This window comes from Nyctereutes procyonoides, unplaced genomic scaffold, assembly GCF_905146905.1.
Source record: "Nyctereutes procyonoides isolate TBG_1078 unplaced genomic scaffold, NYPRO_anot_genome, whole genome shotgun sequence".
NCBI lineage: Eukaryota > Metazoa > Chordata > Mammalia > Carnivora > Canidae > Nyctereutes > Nyctereutes procyonoides.
In genome coordinates, this window is record NW_026575145.1 from 10,731,807 (window position 1) to 10,749,732 (window position 17,926).

General features: G+C 36.5%; 2 protein-coding genes across 5 annotated transcripts in view; one reads left to right on the top strand and one right to left on the bottom strand.

Moving 5' to 3' along the window:
* Positions 1-17,926, top strand: part of SLC25A21 (solute carrier family 25 member 21) — a 473,454-nt gene that overhangs the window by 118,067 nt on the left and 337,461 nt on the right. The gene's annotated exons all lie outside the window — the stretch shown is intronic.
* LOC129499523 (small nuclear ribonucleoprotein E-like) lies at positions 12,251-12,526 on the bottom strand. Its single transcript, XM_055309287.1, has one exon. It carries the CDS (start codon positions 12,524-12,526, stop codon positions 12,251-12,253), a length of 276 nt encoding a protein of 91 aa, XP_055165262.1.

Here is a 17,926-nt window from a genome sequence, read left to right on the forward strand (position 1 = left end):
TCATTAGTAGCAGAAGATCATGATTAAAGGTCCTTGTAAGAATAACCAGAACACAGAAATCCTGTCAAAGGGGGCGCCTGGATGGCTCAGTCGGTTAAGCCTTCGGCTCAGGATGTGATTTCAGGGTCCTGGGATTGAGTCCCATCTCTGGTTCTGCAGTGGGCTCCCTCTTCAGCTGAGAGCCTGTTTCTCCCACTTGCTCTATCCCCCTCCCCCATGCTCTCTTTTGCTCCCTATCTCACATAAATAAAATCTTTTAAAAAAATCCTGTCAGAAAGGGGAAAAGGAAGAATATGTATGCCAGACTAAAGTTGTATGTCGGCAAAATGACTTATCTGTTAGTAAACTGTTTGAAAATTTTAAACTAATTTTGCCTCACCAAGAAGTCTGAGACAAAATTCCTCATAGACTCCCACTTAATACACAGCTCATTGCCCCATTCCATCCTCTCCTTGACCCACTGCCCTTGCTTCTGCTTTGAGATTGCCTTTGGCTTCCAATATGTTATGATGCATGTACCAGGGCACATTGTAAAATAATTTGATGTTCATTTATGGAGAGAGAAAACATTTCCTAAATCTTCTTTCCAGGCCACCTATAAACCAATGACAGGGCTAGCTAAGTAAACAGGAAAGCCAGCATCCTCTGCTTCAGAAACCAAACACTCACACAAGGACTGTTTCTCTGGGTAGGTGGATCAGTCATATCTGAACATCTGCTTTTCTTAGCCTTTCCTCTCCTTTCCCCTCCCTTGATGTGTAAAGTCCTTTCTTTATTCATGTGAAAAAAAGATTCCCTTTATTAATAATGAGATTGCAGCAGATTTGGATGACTTGAGCTTTAAAATTTTGGTAAGTATGGGGAATGGGTAGAAAAAGAAACCAACCAGATTCATTGATTAAAGATCAAGTAAAAGAATATATTATAAAGAGATAGGCATTTTGGAATTCTTTTAAACTAAGACAATATTTTTTAAGAACAGAAAAAACAATAAGAACATATTTCATCTCGTTGGTAACTGATGGATATGTATAATAAAGGAGTTAGCAGGGCAGGTGTATTTTAAAACTTCCTGTAGCAATCAGAAAGGAAGGTGGAAATCCACACATCGCATGGGAAGAGTAGGCTTGAACCTCTGGATATCGCTCCATATTCCTGATCAGCCCAGTTACTTTTTGATTATAGCACAGTCTTGGCAGAAGAATCCAACTTGCTAAAAGTGTTAAAAAAAATCTCTGGCATTTCCTGTTGGTTGGAAGCTGTTCGGCTTTCTACATTACTATTTAGTGTTATCATTGGCCAAGTACCTTTGCTGGGTAGAAAAATACTGGTGCAAATTTTACTGGTGAGGTGGGAGTAGAAGCCATAAAAATTCTCAATTTCCCTTTTAAAAACTTAACTCATTTGTCCAAGAGGAATGAATACAGAAGGACAAGAGATTTTAAACTTCCCGTACATCTGGGTACAGCAGTGTATTTTGACTCCAAGCACAATAAAACAACCTTACTTGCTGGTGGTATATGACATAATGACCCAAATATGTTTTTAAAAAATCATTTATTGCTGTACATAAACAGCGAAGTTAGCGCAAGGGATGATAAAATAACATGGGTAATTCTTCCTTTAGCTGGGAACCATTGGCGGCCCATTAGGATTCCAGATGTAGCTGTGTGTGCTTTTCCATTTGTTTTCCAATGTCTAGTGCTTATGCCCTTGGTACCTTGACGGTGCTTGTCAGGCATGTTGGCTTTTCAGCTTGAGGTCTTCCTTGGAGAAACACACTGATCGGGCTCTGGGCTATAAAGCACACTATTGTCTTGGGCCCAGTTTGTTGAGAATATAAGACCCAGGGCAGCCTCCTGCCAAAGGTCAAATACCAGCTTGACCAAAGTTCCTCAAGTCAACACCGGACCTCCCCAGACAAGAGACACTTCAACTCTTCCTGAAGGAAAAGTGTTTTTAAATTTTTATCACTCTGTAATAACAGTGATTGTTATGTAGTACAAATAAGCTGGAATGCATTTTGATAACTTATTTATTATAGTTAACTCTCATGAAAAACAGCTGACATGGCCAGAAGTTAATAGATGAAATAAAAAAATTTATTTCAACGTTTTGGGCATTTAAAAAAGAAGCAATCTCTCAGTCCAAGAAACAGTCTAATAAGCAGTAGTGGAGAGTAGAGCTGTAAAACTGTACAGATAGAATCATTGTATCTTAGGCAGAGAAAGAAAGCAGCTAAAAATAGAACCATAGCTAATTTAGCAAGCTCCCTGACTGCCAAAAATGCATGTCTGAAATCAGGTGGATGTTTCTTTATGAGTCACTTAGCCAAATATAAAATTTATAGCCCAGTCTTGTACAGACTCTAGCAAAGATTCAGAGCATCAGTTTATTACAGAGCTACTATTAAGGATGCTTAAAATTCCCCAGCTTTACACTCCTCACCCCAGGGGTCTAGCCTTAGCTAGTTATGATTGGGCCTGGCCCAAATGCTCCTATTAGACAGGGATTTAAGTATTCAACAATACAGTTAGGCCCTTTCTATTGAGCTGAATGCTCTTCCTCCCGGGGAGCTCAACTCACCCCTCCTGTGTCCAACAACAGCAAATTCCCTTCGCTTCTTACCACTTTTCACCTGTGCCCTAGCTTAGCCAATCGAGGGAAATAATGCTTAAAGAAAACAAAATAAATAGCAGATGGCTGAGTGTACTCGGGGATGAATAAATTATGGCTGCAAAGGGGAAAAGTGAGTTGGTGGATGCACACTGCTGTATTTGTCGCTGACATACAGGATGCTCAGCACGCTGACCTCAACATGTACCAGGCCCACCACCATTAATCACTCCACATAATCTAAGCCAGAAATTTAAGGAGCCCAAGGGATTGGCAACTTCTTGGAGTGGGAGCTGAGAAAGCTAACTAGAAGCAAAATACAAAGTGTAAAAGTGGCTCCAGATAAGATGGTAGTGGCTTAACGGTGCCCAAGAAACTCAAGAGATTTGGGGTAGACTGTAATTCATGTGGACTCAGATGTAGAGAAATTGTCTGAAGAGATATATCCTCTAGGTTCATGCTCTCAAATAAATAAGATAATTATCCGCCCCTCATGATATCACAGTGCCATTCAGGAAGCTTTTCTTTTTTTCTATTTTTTTATTGGAGTTTGATTTGCCAACATATAGTATAATACCCAGTGCTCATCCCGTCAGTTGCCCCCCTCAGTGCCCGTCACCCAGTCAACCCATCCCCCCCGCTCACCTCCCCTTCCACTATGCCTTGTTCATTTCCCAGAGTTAGGAGTCTCTCATGTTCTGTCACCCTCTCTGATTTTCCCACTCATTTTCTCTTCAGGAAGCTTTTCCTAAATGGAGCACAGTGCTTAGCCTTTTAGAAATCAAATGGATTCTCAAATTCCAAGTTTTTTTTTTTTTGACAAATTTGGGATTTAAATGTAATTTTTATTAATAAAAAATTTTTATAAGCTGAAAAATTTGATACTCTCCCAATCTTTATCTTTCCATCCATGATACCTTCTTCTCGATCAGGCTCTCTTACAGCTCTCTTACAGCTGTATTTCTAGACTGAGAGGGTAAAAATATATTTATATTCAGTTACATCCTTTAAATAGTTTCATCAAGAAAGGGTACTACAATAAAAGGTTAGAAAACAAAAGTAGATAAATAATAAATTTAGCTTCTTTTCAATCTACCACTAATTTCCATTAGGTATGCCCAGTTTCTTGTAGGTCCTGAAATCATGGATGTCAAGAGCTTCACACCCATTCATTCTCCTTGTTGCTTAGTTGAGCTTTCCTCACCGTATCTTTTGTTTCAGTTTCTTCAGAAAATATGTTAAGATGAACACTTTAAGGTACAAGCAACCCAAATGTCCATCAATACAGAATGGACAAAAAACAGCATATACATACAATGGTATCTTATTCAGCCTTAAGGAGCAAGAAAACCCTGTCACATGCTACAGCACAGATGAACCTTGAGGACATTTTGCTAAGTAAATAAGCCAATCACAAAAAAACAAACACTGTATGTATGATTCCACTCATACAAGATATCTAAAGTAGTCAAATTCACAAAAACAAAGTAGTGCTTGCCAGAGGTTGAATAAAGGATTAAAAGGGGAATTGTGTAATACGCATAGAGCACCAGTTTTACAAGATGCAAAATTTCTGGAGATCCATTGCACAACAATGTGAATATACTTTTTCTTTTTAATATTTATTTATTTATTCATGAGAGACACAGAGAGAGATGCAGACACATAGGCAGAGGGAGAAGCAGGCCTCCTGAGGGGGGCCCGATGCCAGACTCCTTCCCAGCAACCCCAGGATCATGACCTGAGTCAAAGGCAGATGCTCAACCACTGAGCCACCCAAGCGTTCCCATGTGAATATACTTAACAGTATTGAACTGGTCACTTAAAAATGGTTAAGATGGTTAATTTCTTCTTGTGTATTTTTTTTTACATAATTAATAGATGAAGGCATTGGTTGCAATCTCCTTTACCTTTTCATTATTGATGAGAACAGTTCAGTGGTATATGTTGGGCTTCGGTAACTATTTAAGTTCTCCCAAAAGGCAGTATATAGATTGATTTTTTAAAGCAAACATTATGAAAAATTTCAAGTATTTATTGAATAGAATAGTATAATAAATCACATATATCCATTTCAGTTACAATTTTATAACAGTTACAATTATAATGAAATGATAATTACCAGTTATAATCTTGCCAACCTTGTTTCATCTACTTCTCCATTTGGGGGGGAGTATTTTAAAGCAATGCATGGATTCATTTAAAAATATACACTTCACACTTGTTTCAGAAAGTCAGAATACCTTATTTAAAGACCTTGCCACATAAAAATAATTTTTGTGATTTAGATGTAATATTTTCTATAATACCTTAATTTCTTCAATGTAAAATATAAATAGCTATATAGGAAAGATTATGGGGAATGTCTGATTAAGGATTAGGAATGTCGAATGGGAATGATTAAACACTTATGACTGAATTAGGTACCATTTAGGAAATGCTAAAGAGTAAAGGAATAAAATGTTTAATTTTAGGAACTGAGAATTCTCTAAAGAGAACATCTTTACCTCTTCTGGATACAATGTGAGATAAAAACTTTCAAAAAATATGGTAGTTTTACCACTATTACCTGGAGAAGAGGAAGGAGCTGGGCTTCTCAACAGACCTTGTGACCTGGGATGAGTTGCTTCACCTTTCAGGGCCTTAATACCCTCATATATGACATGATGGCTTTGGAAAGGATAGTTGCTAAGGTCCTTTCCAATTCAAAGATCCAATGATTTGAAAGTAGGAGTAAATATTTTACTACAAAAGATTTCATGGTTCATTCATGGCTGAACTAACTCTAATAAAGGCCTTAGATTTTGATATGGTTGCCATTATTCATAGGTTATGAAAATTGACATATCATATTTTAGCCAACATCAAGTGAAGAAGTACCTACAATATAAAGTAGCATGTAAGTTAGTATAGAAAAATTGCCAAAATTTTGTAAGGTCTTCTATTAAAGTTTTACAGAAATAGATATGATATACACTATTTTATATTCTATACTCATGTTGTATTGTAAGTCCTTAAAACTTAAAATGAAAAATTATATATAGTGAAATAATTTGAACTAAAGACTTACTTGGTTACTTTGAACCAAGAACTCTTTAAAAAAAAAAAAAGAAATTTCTTCCTTAGGAAATTAAGAGGAAAGAGAAAACTGTGTAGTAAATTTGCTTTGAAATGGTTGGCTGTGAGGGTGTAAAACTTTGTGATTGTACAAAACACTGTTCATCTAAGTGCAAATGTTCTTCAGGGTGCTCTGTATATTCCATCTATCTGATCTCACCTTCTCTCTATACAAAGTGTCATTCCTTTAATAAGCATGTGCAAAAAGACTTGCTACCTTGAGGGCAGTTGGAACTTGGCTCTGTGTTAGAGTCTTGAGGAAAACAGGGAAGAAGGTGAAGGAGGAATTAAAAAATGCCAATCTTGGGGCACCTAGGTGGCTCAGTGATTGAGCATCTGCCTTTGACTTGGGTCGTGATCTCCCAAGGTCCTGGGATCGAGCCTCACATTGGGCTCCCTGCAGAGAGCCTGTTTCTCCCTCTGCCTATCTCTGCTTCTCTCTGTGTGTCTCTCATGAATAAATAAATAAAATCTTTTTAAAAAAATAAAATAAAAATTAATTAAAAATGCCAATATTTCAAAAATCTATTTCCCTTCAACAGTGTCCTTCTCATCCTCAGGGTAAAGGTAAGTAGTTGAGAGAATAAAGGAAGTAGAGAAATACCATTTGGGATGGACTATGCTTCCTAACAGAGAGCTCCCTGGCTGAACAAGTTCTTCAAAACAAAGTTGAATCAAAGTTCCAGTCTCTAGTCACTCATGCTGGATGTTGATAGTTGATTCTGACTACTGTTGGCCACCTTTGGTGTCATATTTTGCTGCTGGGATTTAGAGACTGTTGACCAAACTCAAAAAATCCAGGACCTTGACCTGTGTTCAACTTGACAACTAAAGAGTTTCTGTGGTTATAGGAACACTTATCAAAAAATATACACTGAAGATATGAGGTCTTCACTCTGTCACATCAGTCACTGTTAGTGTCCATTTCCATCCCTCTTGCTATGCCTTTTCTGACACAGAGCACTAGGTCAGAAACATAACCTTCTAAGACCAACAAATTCATCATTGACACTCATTTCGTAGATAATACTAGATTTTTTTTTTTGGAATTTTGTCAAGAAGATAGAGGAAAATAGTAATATCTTAGGAGACCAATCCAGAAAAAAATCAATAGAAAAAAAATACAGAGCAAGACTTTATCAGGGTGGATTCTAGAAAAATTTGTTCCTAAGATGGAGCTCATAAAGATGTGACAACTAAAGAATTACTCAAGGGATGATGTGAAGAAATATCAGGAGTAACAGAGCTAGAGACAGATTGGGGATTCAGAAGAAGTATTTGAGGGCAAGACTGATTTTTGGAGAGGGAGCTTCTCCTTTCAGCATACACATATACAGCATATACATCTGGAAGTTCTGTTCGGACACTAGTGATGGAAACGTGTCTACAGAAAACTGAATAGTTTGACCTTATACTTTGACTCAGCAATTAAAGATGCACTGTTTAAGGGATCTTACTATGCTCCATTTTCTTTATAAATGTGACTTAATGACATTTACCTACTCAATAAGATTTGCAATAACAACAGTAGGCTTTGTGTTTCTTGAAATGAAAACACTGACTGCAAAGTAGTGGGACCATTCCTCTGTATTACCCTCCTCAGATTGCAGACAGCTAAGAATGTAGACTGGCTTCTAGTGCCCTATCATTTTTGAAGATCTCAGTTAGTAGAATTTACATTAACTGTCTGAAAGGGAAAAATCAAACCTTCCTTTTAAATATTGCTTTTCACTGAGTTCCTCTCTAATCCTTAGGTAAATTGTACACTGTTGATCTAGTTCCACAACACAATTTCTGAATGGAAACCCCCGACATGATATATTCTTCTATTTAAGAAATATTGACCCCTAAGAAAGATCAGAATGCAGAAACATTTTGGGGAAATAACACATGTAACTCTGTTATTTCTCTTATTCTGATGTGCTGGCAAGCACTAGTTAGAATAATTGGCAAGGACTAGCAAGAAATACTATTTAGACTTAGGAAAACTACAAAACTATCCCACTGGAAAGGTAAATATGTCATGTCTTACAGCCAGCAATAATAATTACAACAAGAACATCTGAGATTTTTCCCTGGGCTTTACACCACCTAAGTAATTTTCTTTAAAATATTAATTTTCTGATGCAATCTTTTCTCTCCTTGTTTCTCTTTCCCTGTCTCCCTTTTTGTTGGGAACCAAATTGAATACCTAAGTGTATTAAAATGCTCTAAAATGTCAATTTATTGAAATTTTTCTATATTATAAATAGTTGCTAGTGTTAGAAAATATTATAATGTTATTGTTTATTCATGTATTTAAGTATACTTACAGTGATATAATGGAGACAGACTTAAAAATTAACAGTGGCGGGACACCTGGGTGGCTCAGTTGGTTAAGCATCTGCCTTTGCCTTAGCCTGCATTGGGTTCCATGCCCAGTGGGCAGCCTGCTTCTCCCTGTTCCCTCCACTTGTGTTCTCTCTCACTCTCTCTCAAATAAATAAATAAATTCCTTAAAAAAAATTAACAGTGGCCAAGACTTTAGTTTAGTTTAGTTTAGATTTTTTTCTCTTCAAGAACTTAACATCTTGTGTCAGATAATAGTTTTAATTTTTTAACCACTTAAAAATAATTACAGGAGCATTATTTAAAAAAAACAACAATAACAAATACCAACCACCTATAGTTGATTTGTTCTTTGTTATCATAGGCAAGCTGAAACAAATAAAATGTTCAAATAAGAGCAGAATAGCATGAATGATGGTAATAGAAAAATGAAAAGTCCACAAACAAGAAATGAAATTTGAAGTTTCTTGAGTAATTTATTTACTCTGAACATGTTAAACATAGAAACCTCTTCCTCAAGAATGGCGCTTTACTATGATTCTTCTTTTTTTTTTTTTTTTTTTGTCTCAACCACCGTAGTTTGCCAACGTTGAATTAAAAAATAAAAAAGATTTACACTATTGAAATAGACTTGTTTGGGGGCTCAAGAAGTAGCTATTTACTGGTTACTCTTCATAAGAAAATCTCTAGATACAAAAAAAATGGTCTTTACAGTTATTTAGGATGTGGGATATTATATATCACTCCAGTAAAAGTTGAAAAACTTAGTGTTTTAAAGGTAAAATGTTAAAATATTTTTCTCAGCATAGATACTAAAGGTTATTACTATAATATAATTATGTATTGTGTAATTATGTCTTGTAAGATTTAATCAATTGGTATTTGAAAAAGGTTTATAGGTAAAGTTTTTAGAAGATTACGTTTCTGGAATTTTTTATACAGTGGAATTTCTGATGCTACAGTAAATTAAAAAGTTGGATGATTTTCATGTGATATCCTATTTCACTAATACAGAACAACCTTGAACCACACTAGAGCAATAATTACTTAACCTAAATCAGAGACCAAGCCAGGCCAAACAGCTGTTTTCATTTTGTTAGGAGATCCATTTGATTTACTCTTTTAGTCAGCTTTCATTACTGTAGAAGACAAAACTTCACTTGAGTTTTTAACCCTAAATTCTCTGCCTTGTTTGCTGCTTGCTATAAAATTGCATGGTTGAGCTGCCACAGCCGCTGAACACGCTCCGAGCTACCGTAGTATGTGGGAGGCTCCACTTGAGCCCAGGAGAAAGAGAAGCTTCAGAAAAAAAAGAGATAAAATCTAGGTCCTTCCCACTGCTCTTTAAAAAAACAAAACAGAACAAAACCAGTCGTCATTATTTTGATTAAAAGAAAAGTTTTCTGGATTGAATACCTGACTTGAGATCCTGTAGTAGCAGAAACAGTCATCTAACAGTTGTTACCAACTGTGACATAGCTCAACCATCTTGGCAACTACAGAAAGGAATATAAAAGATGTGGAAATAGGAAATTTGAATTCAGATATGCATTACTGGTAACTAGATACAAATGTATTAGGTATTAAGTCATTACCCCTAAAACTTATCTCTTATGCCCTCTTTTAAATTGTGAAACCGGTTTTCCTAGAATTTCTAGACATGAGGATGCACCAGCATTTTTGTGGTTTGTATGATGGTTTTTGTAATTCCATAAATGTATTGTTCTCATTGTCTCCAATGAAAATATGGTGAAACAATACTGGGACCTTCTGAGTTCATGGAAAAGATAGCTCTGACTATTTCTTAAGATTGCTGTTACTTGGGGGGAAAGTCCTTGGAATTGTTGATGCTAATTAAATCTGTTCTTTTTCTTCCCTCAAAGCAATCTGTATCTACTCCTTAAACAGAACCTGGCAAGACAGTAGGTTCTCTGTGGCTACACCAATTGACATAAATTGATTCAACCACACAAAGACAACTGTTACGTGGTCATGATGAACTCTTTGATATATTTCTGTCAAGTTACATATATACATTTCTTAACCACATATCTTCCAATTCTTATAGAGTTCCCTGAAAAAGAGTTTCGTGGTCAAATAAATTTTGTTAATACTTTCTAATATGTGATAGCATTTTGTAGCTGAGAAATCCAGCAGAAAAGATATCTTTTAAGTGTAGCTTATTTCATTGTTTCTCAAACTTATTTGGATATGAAATACTTCTTTTTCATATGACACCATAATATCCCACAATAATAGTTTTACTTTGGATGCTAGTTTGGGTTGGGGCATATCCTGTATAGATATTATCTAATTTAATTATTTCCCCAAGTGCAAAAATATGTGGAAATTAAAGTTATTGGGAGCAAGGAGCTTGTTTTGGTGCCTATGTTTTTTTAATAGCAAAATAATTTAGAGGTTTTTCTAGCTAAGAAAGACACTTAGGAGATTACCAGTTTGACAAAGGCTCTTACAAACACCTTTTTTAAAAGGATAATCATTTTGACAAAACCCAGGGAACTACAGTGATGCTCACTTTTTCTAGCCAACTCATAATAGTTTTAGGGAAGAGTCTTACTGAAAATAATTGAGAACTAATGATAATAGAGAAACAAAGATTATTTCCTGTGGTGCAACAGAATCTTTACAAAGAGCCATAGATTACACTTTGGATGTTAACGATCTGCAAAGAGGGAAAGCTAGTTGAAGATTGCTTCTTTACTTAGGAAGTCTAGTCTTTAGGAAGATGGCTGGTATTCTTTAGGTGCTTTCTTGTTACCTTAAACATAATAGATGATGTCTGGATTAGCCCACCTGACCCACATGGTGAGGTGTAAATGACTGAATGCATGCTCTAGGGACTTTTTCCTTTGCTGCACATTTTGGTATTTACCACATGGTTTTGGCCACACCAGTTTCAGTTTATGTATTAGTCTCTATCTCACCTCTTTTTTTTTCTTTTTCTTTTTCTTGTTCTTTTTCTCCTTTTTCTCCTTTTTCTTTTCTTTCTTTCTTTCTTTCTTTCTCTTTCTTTCCCTCTCTCTCTCTCTTTCTCTCTTTTTTTCTTAAGAACTTGAGCAGGAGTTGCTAAAATTGCATCTGCAACAAGCATATCAAGGAAGCCTAGGGCTGAAAATCTTGGTCTGAAGTTCACCCTTTCACAGTCAATTTAATAAAATATGATTGACATTTGCAAACAAGTCTGTCCTACAGGAGTAAGGAGGAAACCACATGAAACAAAGACTCCTTAATTTGAAAGAATATGAACTATAGTCTTTTTTTCTGGCAGAGCTGTATATGTATTTATTATTCTCTATTTAAACTAATATAAGTTGTTTTCCTCTTGGTGTTGAAACAAATATTCCAGCCTTGCAGATGGCTGAATCTGAACAAAAAATAATTTGTTGTTGTCATAATTGTGTTAACTAACAGCAGAACGTTAGCAATGCATCTGATGGCAAACATCAGGCCATTACTGCCATCATCACCATCAACAGCCACATACCAAAATAATAATAGTAATGTCTTTATATTGTATACTTTTCCATAGTTTCAAAATTACTGTAATTTATGTTATCTCTTGTTCTTCTCAAACAACCTCAAGACTTAGATAAAGGTGGAACTATTACTCTATTTAAGAAATGAGCAAAGTGAGGTTCAGAAAGGTTCAGTGACTTGCCCGATGCCACAGAGTTCATGACTGGTGAAGCTGAGACTCAAGCTAGGAGTTTTTTTTTTTTTAAATTATTTTATTTATTTGGGGTAGAGAGAGTGAGCATGAACAAGGGAAGAGGCAGAGTGAGAGGGAGAAGCAGACTCCTTGCTGAGCAGGGAGCCCCGTGCAGGGCTTGATTCAAAGACTCTGGGATGATGACCTGAGCTGAAGGCAGACGTTTAACCGACTGAGCCACCCAGGTGCCCCCAAACTAGGATTTTTCTGATATCCAGTTTCTTTCTACTTCTCTCTACTGTCTAAAATATTATATTTCATTGTAGTTTTCATTAAATATTTTGTCTGCCATTTTTTTAAATAAAAACAATCCCATAGCATTTATTATCCTCTGGTAATAATATACAGGTAATCAAAACGATACAAACGATACAAACAAGGGTTTTAGAACCCAAAAAAAGACATCTAAAAAAACAAACTACATGGCCTTCTCAAGAATTTCTCACTTCATTGATCATTCTAGTTGGAGACACTTTGGAGCAGAGTAATATCTCCTTTTAGCATGATCTGACCCAGTTGTTTTCTTGATTTTGTTTTCGAATGAATCTCTACGGCATCATCTAATACAAGGTTCATGTACTCATCAAAACCAATGATACAGCCCTCTATCCGCATATTTACTGGCTCATAAAGCCATACCTGAATCCGAGATCTATTTTGCAAGTATCTGAAGATGATGTTGATGGACTGAACCATCACCTTCTGCACTTTTTGGCCCTGACCACGGTACGCCATAGTGGAAGCTGACAAAGACCACACCTTTGTCTGCCATTGATTTAAAAAAACCTCATTCCACTTTTAAGCCTTTATGGTATAAAAAAAAAATCCTATAAATTTGACAGTGTTGATTTCAAATATAGTTATGTAGTCAATGCAGCTTTCTCAGTTACAAACTAATTAACTGCTTGTTAGTTGAAAGATTTAAATTTACAAATGTAAAGTTGAAAGATTTAAATTTACAAATGTAAAGTACTTTCTGAAATTTATGGTTCCTCGTGAAACAGTAAAAACTTTTATCCCCATTTCTGTAACTGCATAAGGAAATTGATTAGTCACAGAATGACAAAAGATTAAGTCAAGTACTTAAATTTCTAATCTATTCCTTAGCTGTTTAAGTAACTTTGGTTTTCTTGCTTAGGTCAAGTACAAATGAGCTAGAAAAGGAAAGATGCCAACAGATATATGCATTATAAATAACAGAACCCTTGGTTTAAAGAGCAACATTCTTGGGGTGCCTAGGTGGCTCAGTCAGTTAAATGTCCCACTCTTGATTTTGGCTTAGGTCATGATCTCAGGGTTGTGAGATCAAGTCCCAAGTCAGGCTCTGTGCTGGATGTCGAATCATACCATTGAATATATTCCCTATACTGTGCCTTTCTTGCCTGTGACTTTTTTTTTTTTTAAGATGTTATTTATTTATTTGACAGAGAGAGAGAGAGTACAAGCAGAGAAAGCAGCTGGCAAGGGGAGGAGGAGAAGCAGACTCTCTGCTAAGCAGAGAGCCCAATGTGGGGCTTGATCCCAGAACCCTGGGATCATGACCTGAGCTGAAGGCAGGCACTTAAGCAACTGAGCCATTCAGGTGCCACACCTGTGACTTCTTCATACCATAACTAGAAGCTTGTATCTCCTCCTCCCTTTCACCAGTTCTGCCTATCTCCTCAACCTCTCTGGCAAACATCAGTTTGATCTCTGTATTTATAGGTCTGATTCTGCTGTTTATTCATTTGTTTTGTTTAATAGATTCTACATATAAGTGAATTCATGCCATTTGTCTATCTGATTTATTTCACTTAGCATAATTCCCTCTAGGTCCATCCCTGTTGTCACAAATGACAAGGTCTCATCCTTTTTTATGGTTGAGCAACATTCTCTATTGTGTGTATGTATGCTCCCTACGTGTATGCATATGCATATACCACATCTCCTTTATCCATTCATCTACCAGTGGATCCCTGGGTTGCTTTTGTGTCCTGGCTATTGTAAATAATGCTGCAATTAAGAGGAGCGAATTTATCTTTTCGAATTAGTGTTTTCAGTTTCTTTGGATAAATACTCAGAAGTAAAATTGCTGGATCGTGGGATCCCTGGGTGGCGCAGCGGTTTGGCGCCTGTCTTTGGCCCGGGGCGCGATCCTGGAGACCCGGGATCGAATCCCACATCGGGCTCCGGTGCATGGAGCCTGCTTCTCCCTCTGCCTGTGTCTCTGCCTCTCTCTCTCTCTCTCTCTCTGTGTGTGACTATCATAAGTAAATAAATAAAAAAAAATTAAAATTGCTGGATCATATCTAGTTCTATTTCTAATTTGTTGAGGAACTTCCATACTGTTTCCCATAGTGGCAGCGCCAGTTTACATACCTACTGACAGCATACTAGGGTTTCCTTTCTTTTTTTTTTTTTTAAGATTTTATTTATTTATTCATGAGAAACACAGAGAGAGAGAGAGACGCAGAGACACAGGCAGAGGGAGAAGCAGGCTCCATGCAGGGAGACTGACATGGGACTCCATCCCAGGTCTCCAGGATCAGGCCCTGGGCTGAAGGCGGCGCTAAACCGTTGAGCCACTGGTGCTGCCCCAGGGTTTCCTTTCTCCACACCCTCTTCAATACCTGTTATTTCTTGCCTTTTTGATTCTAACCATTCTGACAGTTGTAAGGTGATATCTCATTGTGGTTTTGATTTGCATTCTTCTGATAATTGGTGATGTTGAGCATTTGTTCATGTGTGTTTGCAACCTGTATGTCTTTGGAGAAATGTCTCTTCAGGTCCTCTGTCTATTATTTTAATTGGATTATTTGGGGGTTTTGGTGTTGGGTTTTGTAAATTCTTTATATATTTTGATACTAGCCCCTTATCGGATATATCATTTGTGAAAATCTTCCATTTAATAGGTTATCTCTTCATTTTGTTGAATGGTTTCCTTTGCTGTGTAAAGCTTTTCATTTTGGTGTAGTCCCAATAGTTTAATTTTGCTTTTGTTTCCCTTGCCTGAGGAGACATATCTAGAAAAATGTTGCTAAAGCCAATGTCAAAGAAATCACTGCTTATGTCTTCTAGGTGTTTTATAGTTTCATATGGAGAGCCACCTTACATTTTGTCTGGAGAATTACAGACTTCATGTGGAAAAACCATGTTGCTAAAAGTTGAATCTGTTGTGTAACTTGCTGACTTTGGTATATAAAGAATATACCAATAACTCACTATATTAGTGAGGTGTGGTCTTTAAAATGTGGGGTCAGTCATGGGTTTCATAAGATCATCCACGCATTGCCCTTGGCTGACCCTGCTTGGAACCAATGGCATGTTCATGATAGGTGACAGGGATTTGGATGCAATTTTTGTCCTGTGCACAAGAGGTGTAGGCTATGTTCAGCATCAATATAAAACAAATCACTTAAGTTATAACACAAAACACAGGAGAGAATAGGACTCCTCTACTGAGGTCAGATTTCCATTAGCAAAGCTAAGCATCAGAATGAAATGATGGATTAGTCCAGTTAGGTAAAATCTTGCTTACTCACTTTGCCCAAATTAGCACATTTTTTTGTCCTTGGTGATTTGGATAATTACTTCATTTCACTGCTGTCCTCTGCTTGTAGAGGCCTGGACTTAGCTAGTAATTAACATAGCCTGAATTGCAATTTGTCAGTCTATTTCAATTCAGAAAATATTTAAGGAACACCTAGTATATGCTAATTACTGTGCTGTGTTTTGAAACTCAAAGGTGAATAAAACATGGTCCCTATCTCTCTGGAACTCATAGTCTGTATAGGCAGGGAGAAAGCAAACTCCTACCACTACTGTAATATAAGTGCTTTATCAGTGATGGAGGTGGGTAGGGAGGCAGGAAGACAGTGTTCTGCGAGAGTACACATAAGAGAATTGTTAATCAGAAGTCAAGGAAGTACTGTTTGAAGTAAGTGTAAGCAGAAGTAAAGAGTATTTGGAAGAGCATTCTGGAGTTTCAGCATTCATTATCTACATTTGAGATTGTAAATGCCAAATAAGTAGAGAATTAAAGCTCTTGCATACAAAGGCAAAGATAGTTTTAGATGAGAGTTAAGTTACTGATGAATCAATAGATGGAGAAAATAGATGGAGAGTCTATTGGTTTTAAATTTCTTTGCTATTGCTAAGGTAAGTTAGTGCTTCTTCTAACAGAGGAAGTCACTATGAACTCTTAACCAAAGGTGCAGGGAAATTGGATCTTTTTAAACATTGATTTTTTTCAGATCCCTCCTGAATGTTAGAGATGGAGCACCAATTTAAAACAAACACAGCATTCTTAGACATGGGTGCCCAGTTGTGCCCTAAGGCTTTTTCTTCCATTCAAAAGTTCAGTCTGAAGCTTCCTGGCAGCACTAAGAAATCCCTACATAATATTCCATGCTAAGGAAAAGGTTCACTTTTGGAAAACTTTTGGAATAAAGATTGACAGTGAGATCCCTTCCAGAAAACCAGCTGCAGCAAAGATTGTTAGAGAATGTCACTCAGGTTTTTACTAGAGGAGCAAAACTGTCCTCGAGGTGTGTTCAGCCTGTTGATGGTCACAGTAATCAGAAGCAATGTTTGAGAGTTAGGGTGGAATCATGGAGAAGTGATACTGGAAAAGAAAAAGGGCCTTATAGGACATCACATTAAAGTGATAATCATACCTATATTAAATATTCCATTGGGTTATCTTCTAAAACCTTTTCCAGTTAATAATTATATGCTAGTATTTTTATACTTAGAGAAAAGTATTGACTAACAAAAACAATTGCTGGGAGTAGTTTGTCTAGAAGTGACTTGTCCCAATTCATTCATTTTCTCATTCCTTTACAGATGACATTTGTTTTCAGAATATATGGTCATAGTCAGAGGTCATTCTAACACCTCTAAGTAAAAGAGGTCTTAGAACTAAGTAAAAGCAAGTATCTTAGATTCCAGATTTTGTTAATTCATGATTAATGTTTTAGGAGGATTAATTGGAACTCTGTGCATAGGCCAAAGATCTGGGGGGAAACCCAAAGCAAAAAGCTTAGACAGAATGATGGGGATCCCCGGGTGGCTCAGCAGTTTAGCACCTGCCTTCGGCCCAGGGCATGATCCTGGAGTCTCGGGATCGAGTCCCACATCAGGCTCCCTGCATGGAGCCTGCTTCTCCCTCTGCCTGTGTCTTTGCCTCTCTCTCTCTCTCTCTCTGTCTCTCTTTCTCTCTCTCTCTCTCTCTCTCTCTGTCTCTCATTAATAAATAAGTAAAATCTTAAAAAAAAAAAAGCTTAGACAGAATGAAATAGTAATCTAGGGTAGAGGAGATAAATCCTGGTTGCTAGGATGATGGTTGTAGAAAAAATAAGTAAAAATAAGAGAAACACAGAAGGAAAAATGGACAAAAATAAGTGACAATTGAATATAAGTGGAATAAGGTATAGAGCAGAGTTAGGGTCAGAGAAACAACCAAGTGGAAAAGTTGAAAAGTAAAAACAATTTGAGGAGAAAAGTGGAAAAGATGAAGTATTGATTTAGGACAGCTGGGATACAATTGGGTAGAGGTTAATGAGGGGCAGAGAGAGAGATGGAGACAAAGACCTACCTTATATATTGATAATAACAATGAAAGAGTAGTCTGCTAAACTCGAGTGATGGGGTCTTAAATGAAATGGACTCTCAGAAATCATCAGTTAGGAATATTGAACTGCCCTCCATATTCCTATTCTTCTTACTGTTTTATTTCAATAAGTATTTGGTTCAACTTTAACATAATGTTATTCTTTTATAAGTAACATTTAAAACCACATCATATTGGATTTTTAATAATGGAAATGAGCAAGAGTCAGTTTCCTAATATGATCAGTGTTGGCAGAAAATATGTAATATTCTTATTAAAATGTAAGTTTTTATATAATTAATATGCTTTACATATTATTATTACTAGTAGTAGTATTATTATATTATTAGTGATTACTTTAAGTGAGACCTGTACTATACAAAAAATAATGGCAATCTCTCAAAATTTTTCCACAACATCCATGGATTTCTAGAGGTCTTGTCTTCCTTTTTCTTTTCTTTACTTTTTTTCTTTCTTCTTTCTTTCTTTCTTTGTTTCTTTCTTTCTTTCTTTGTTTCTTTCTTTCTTTCTTTCTCTTTCTTTTT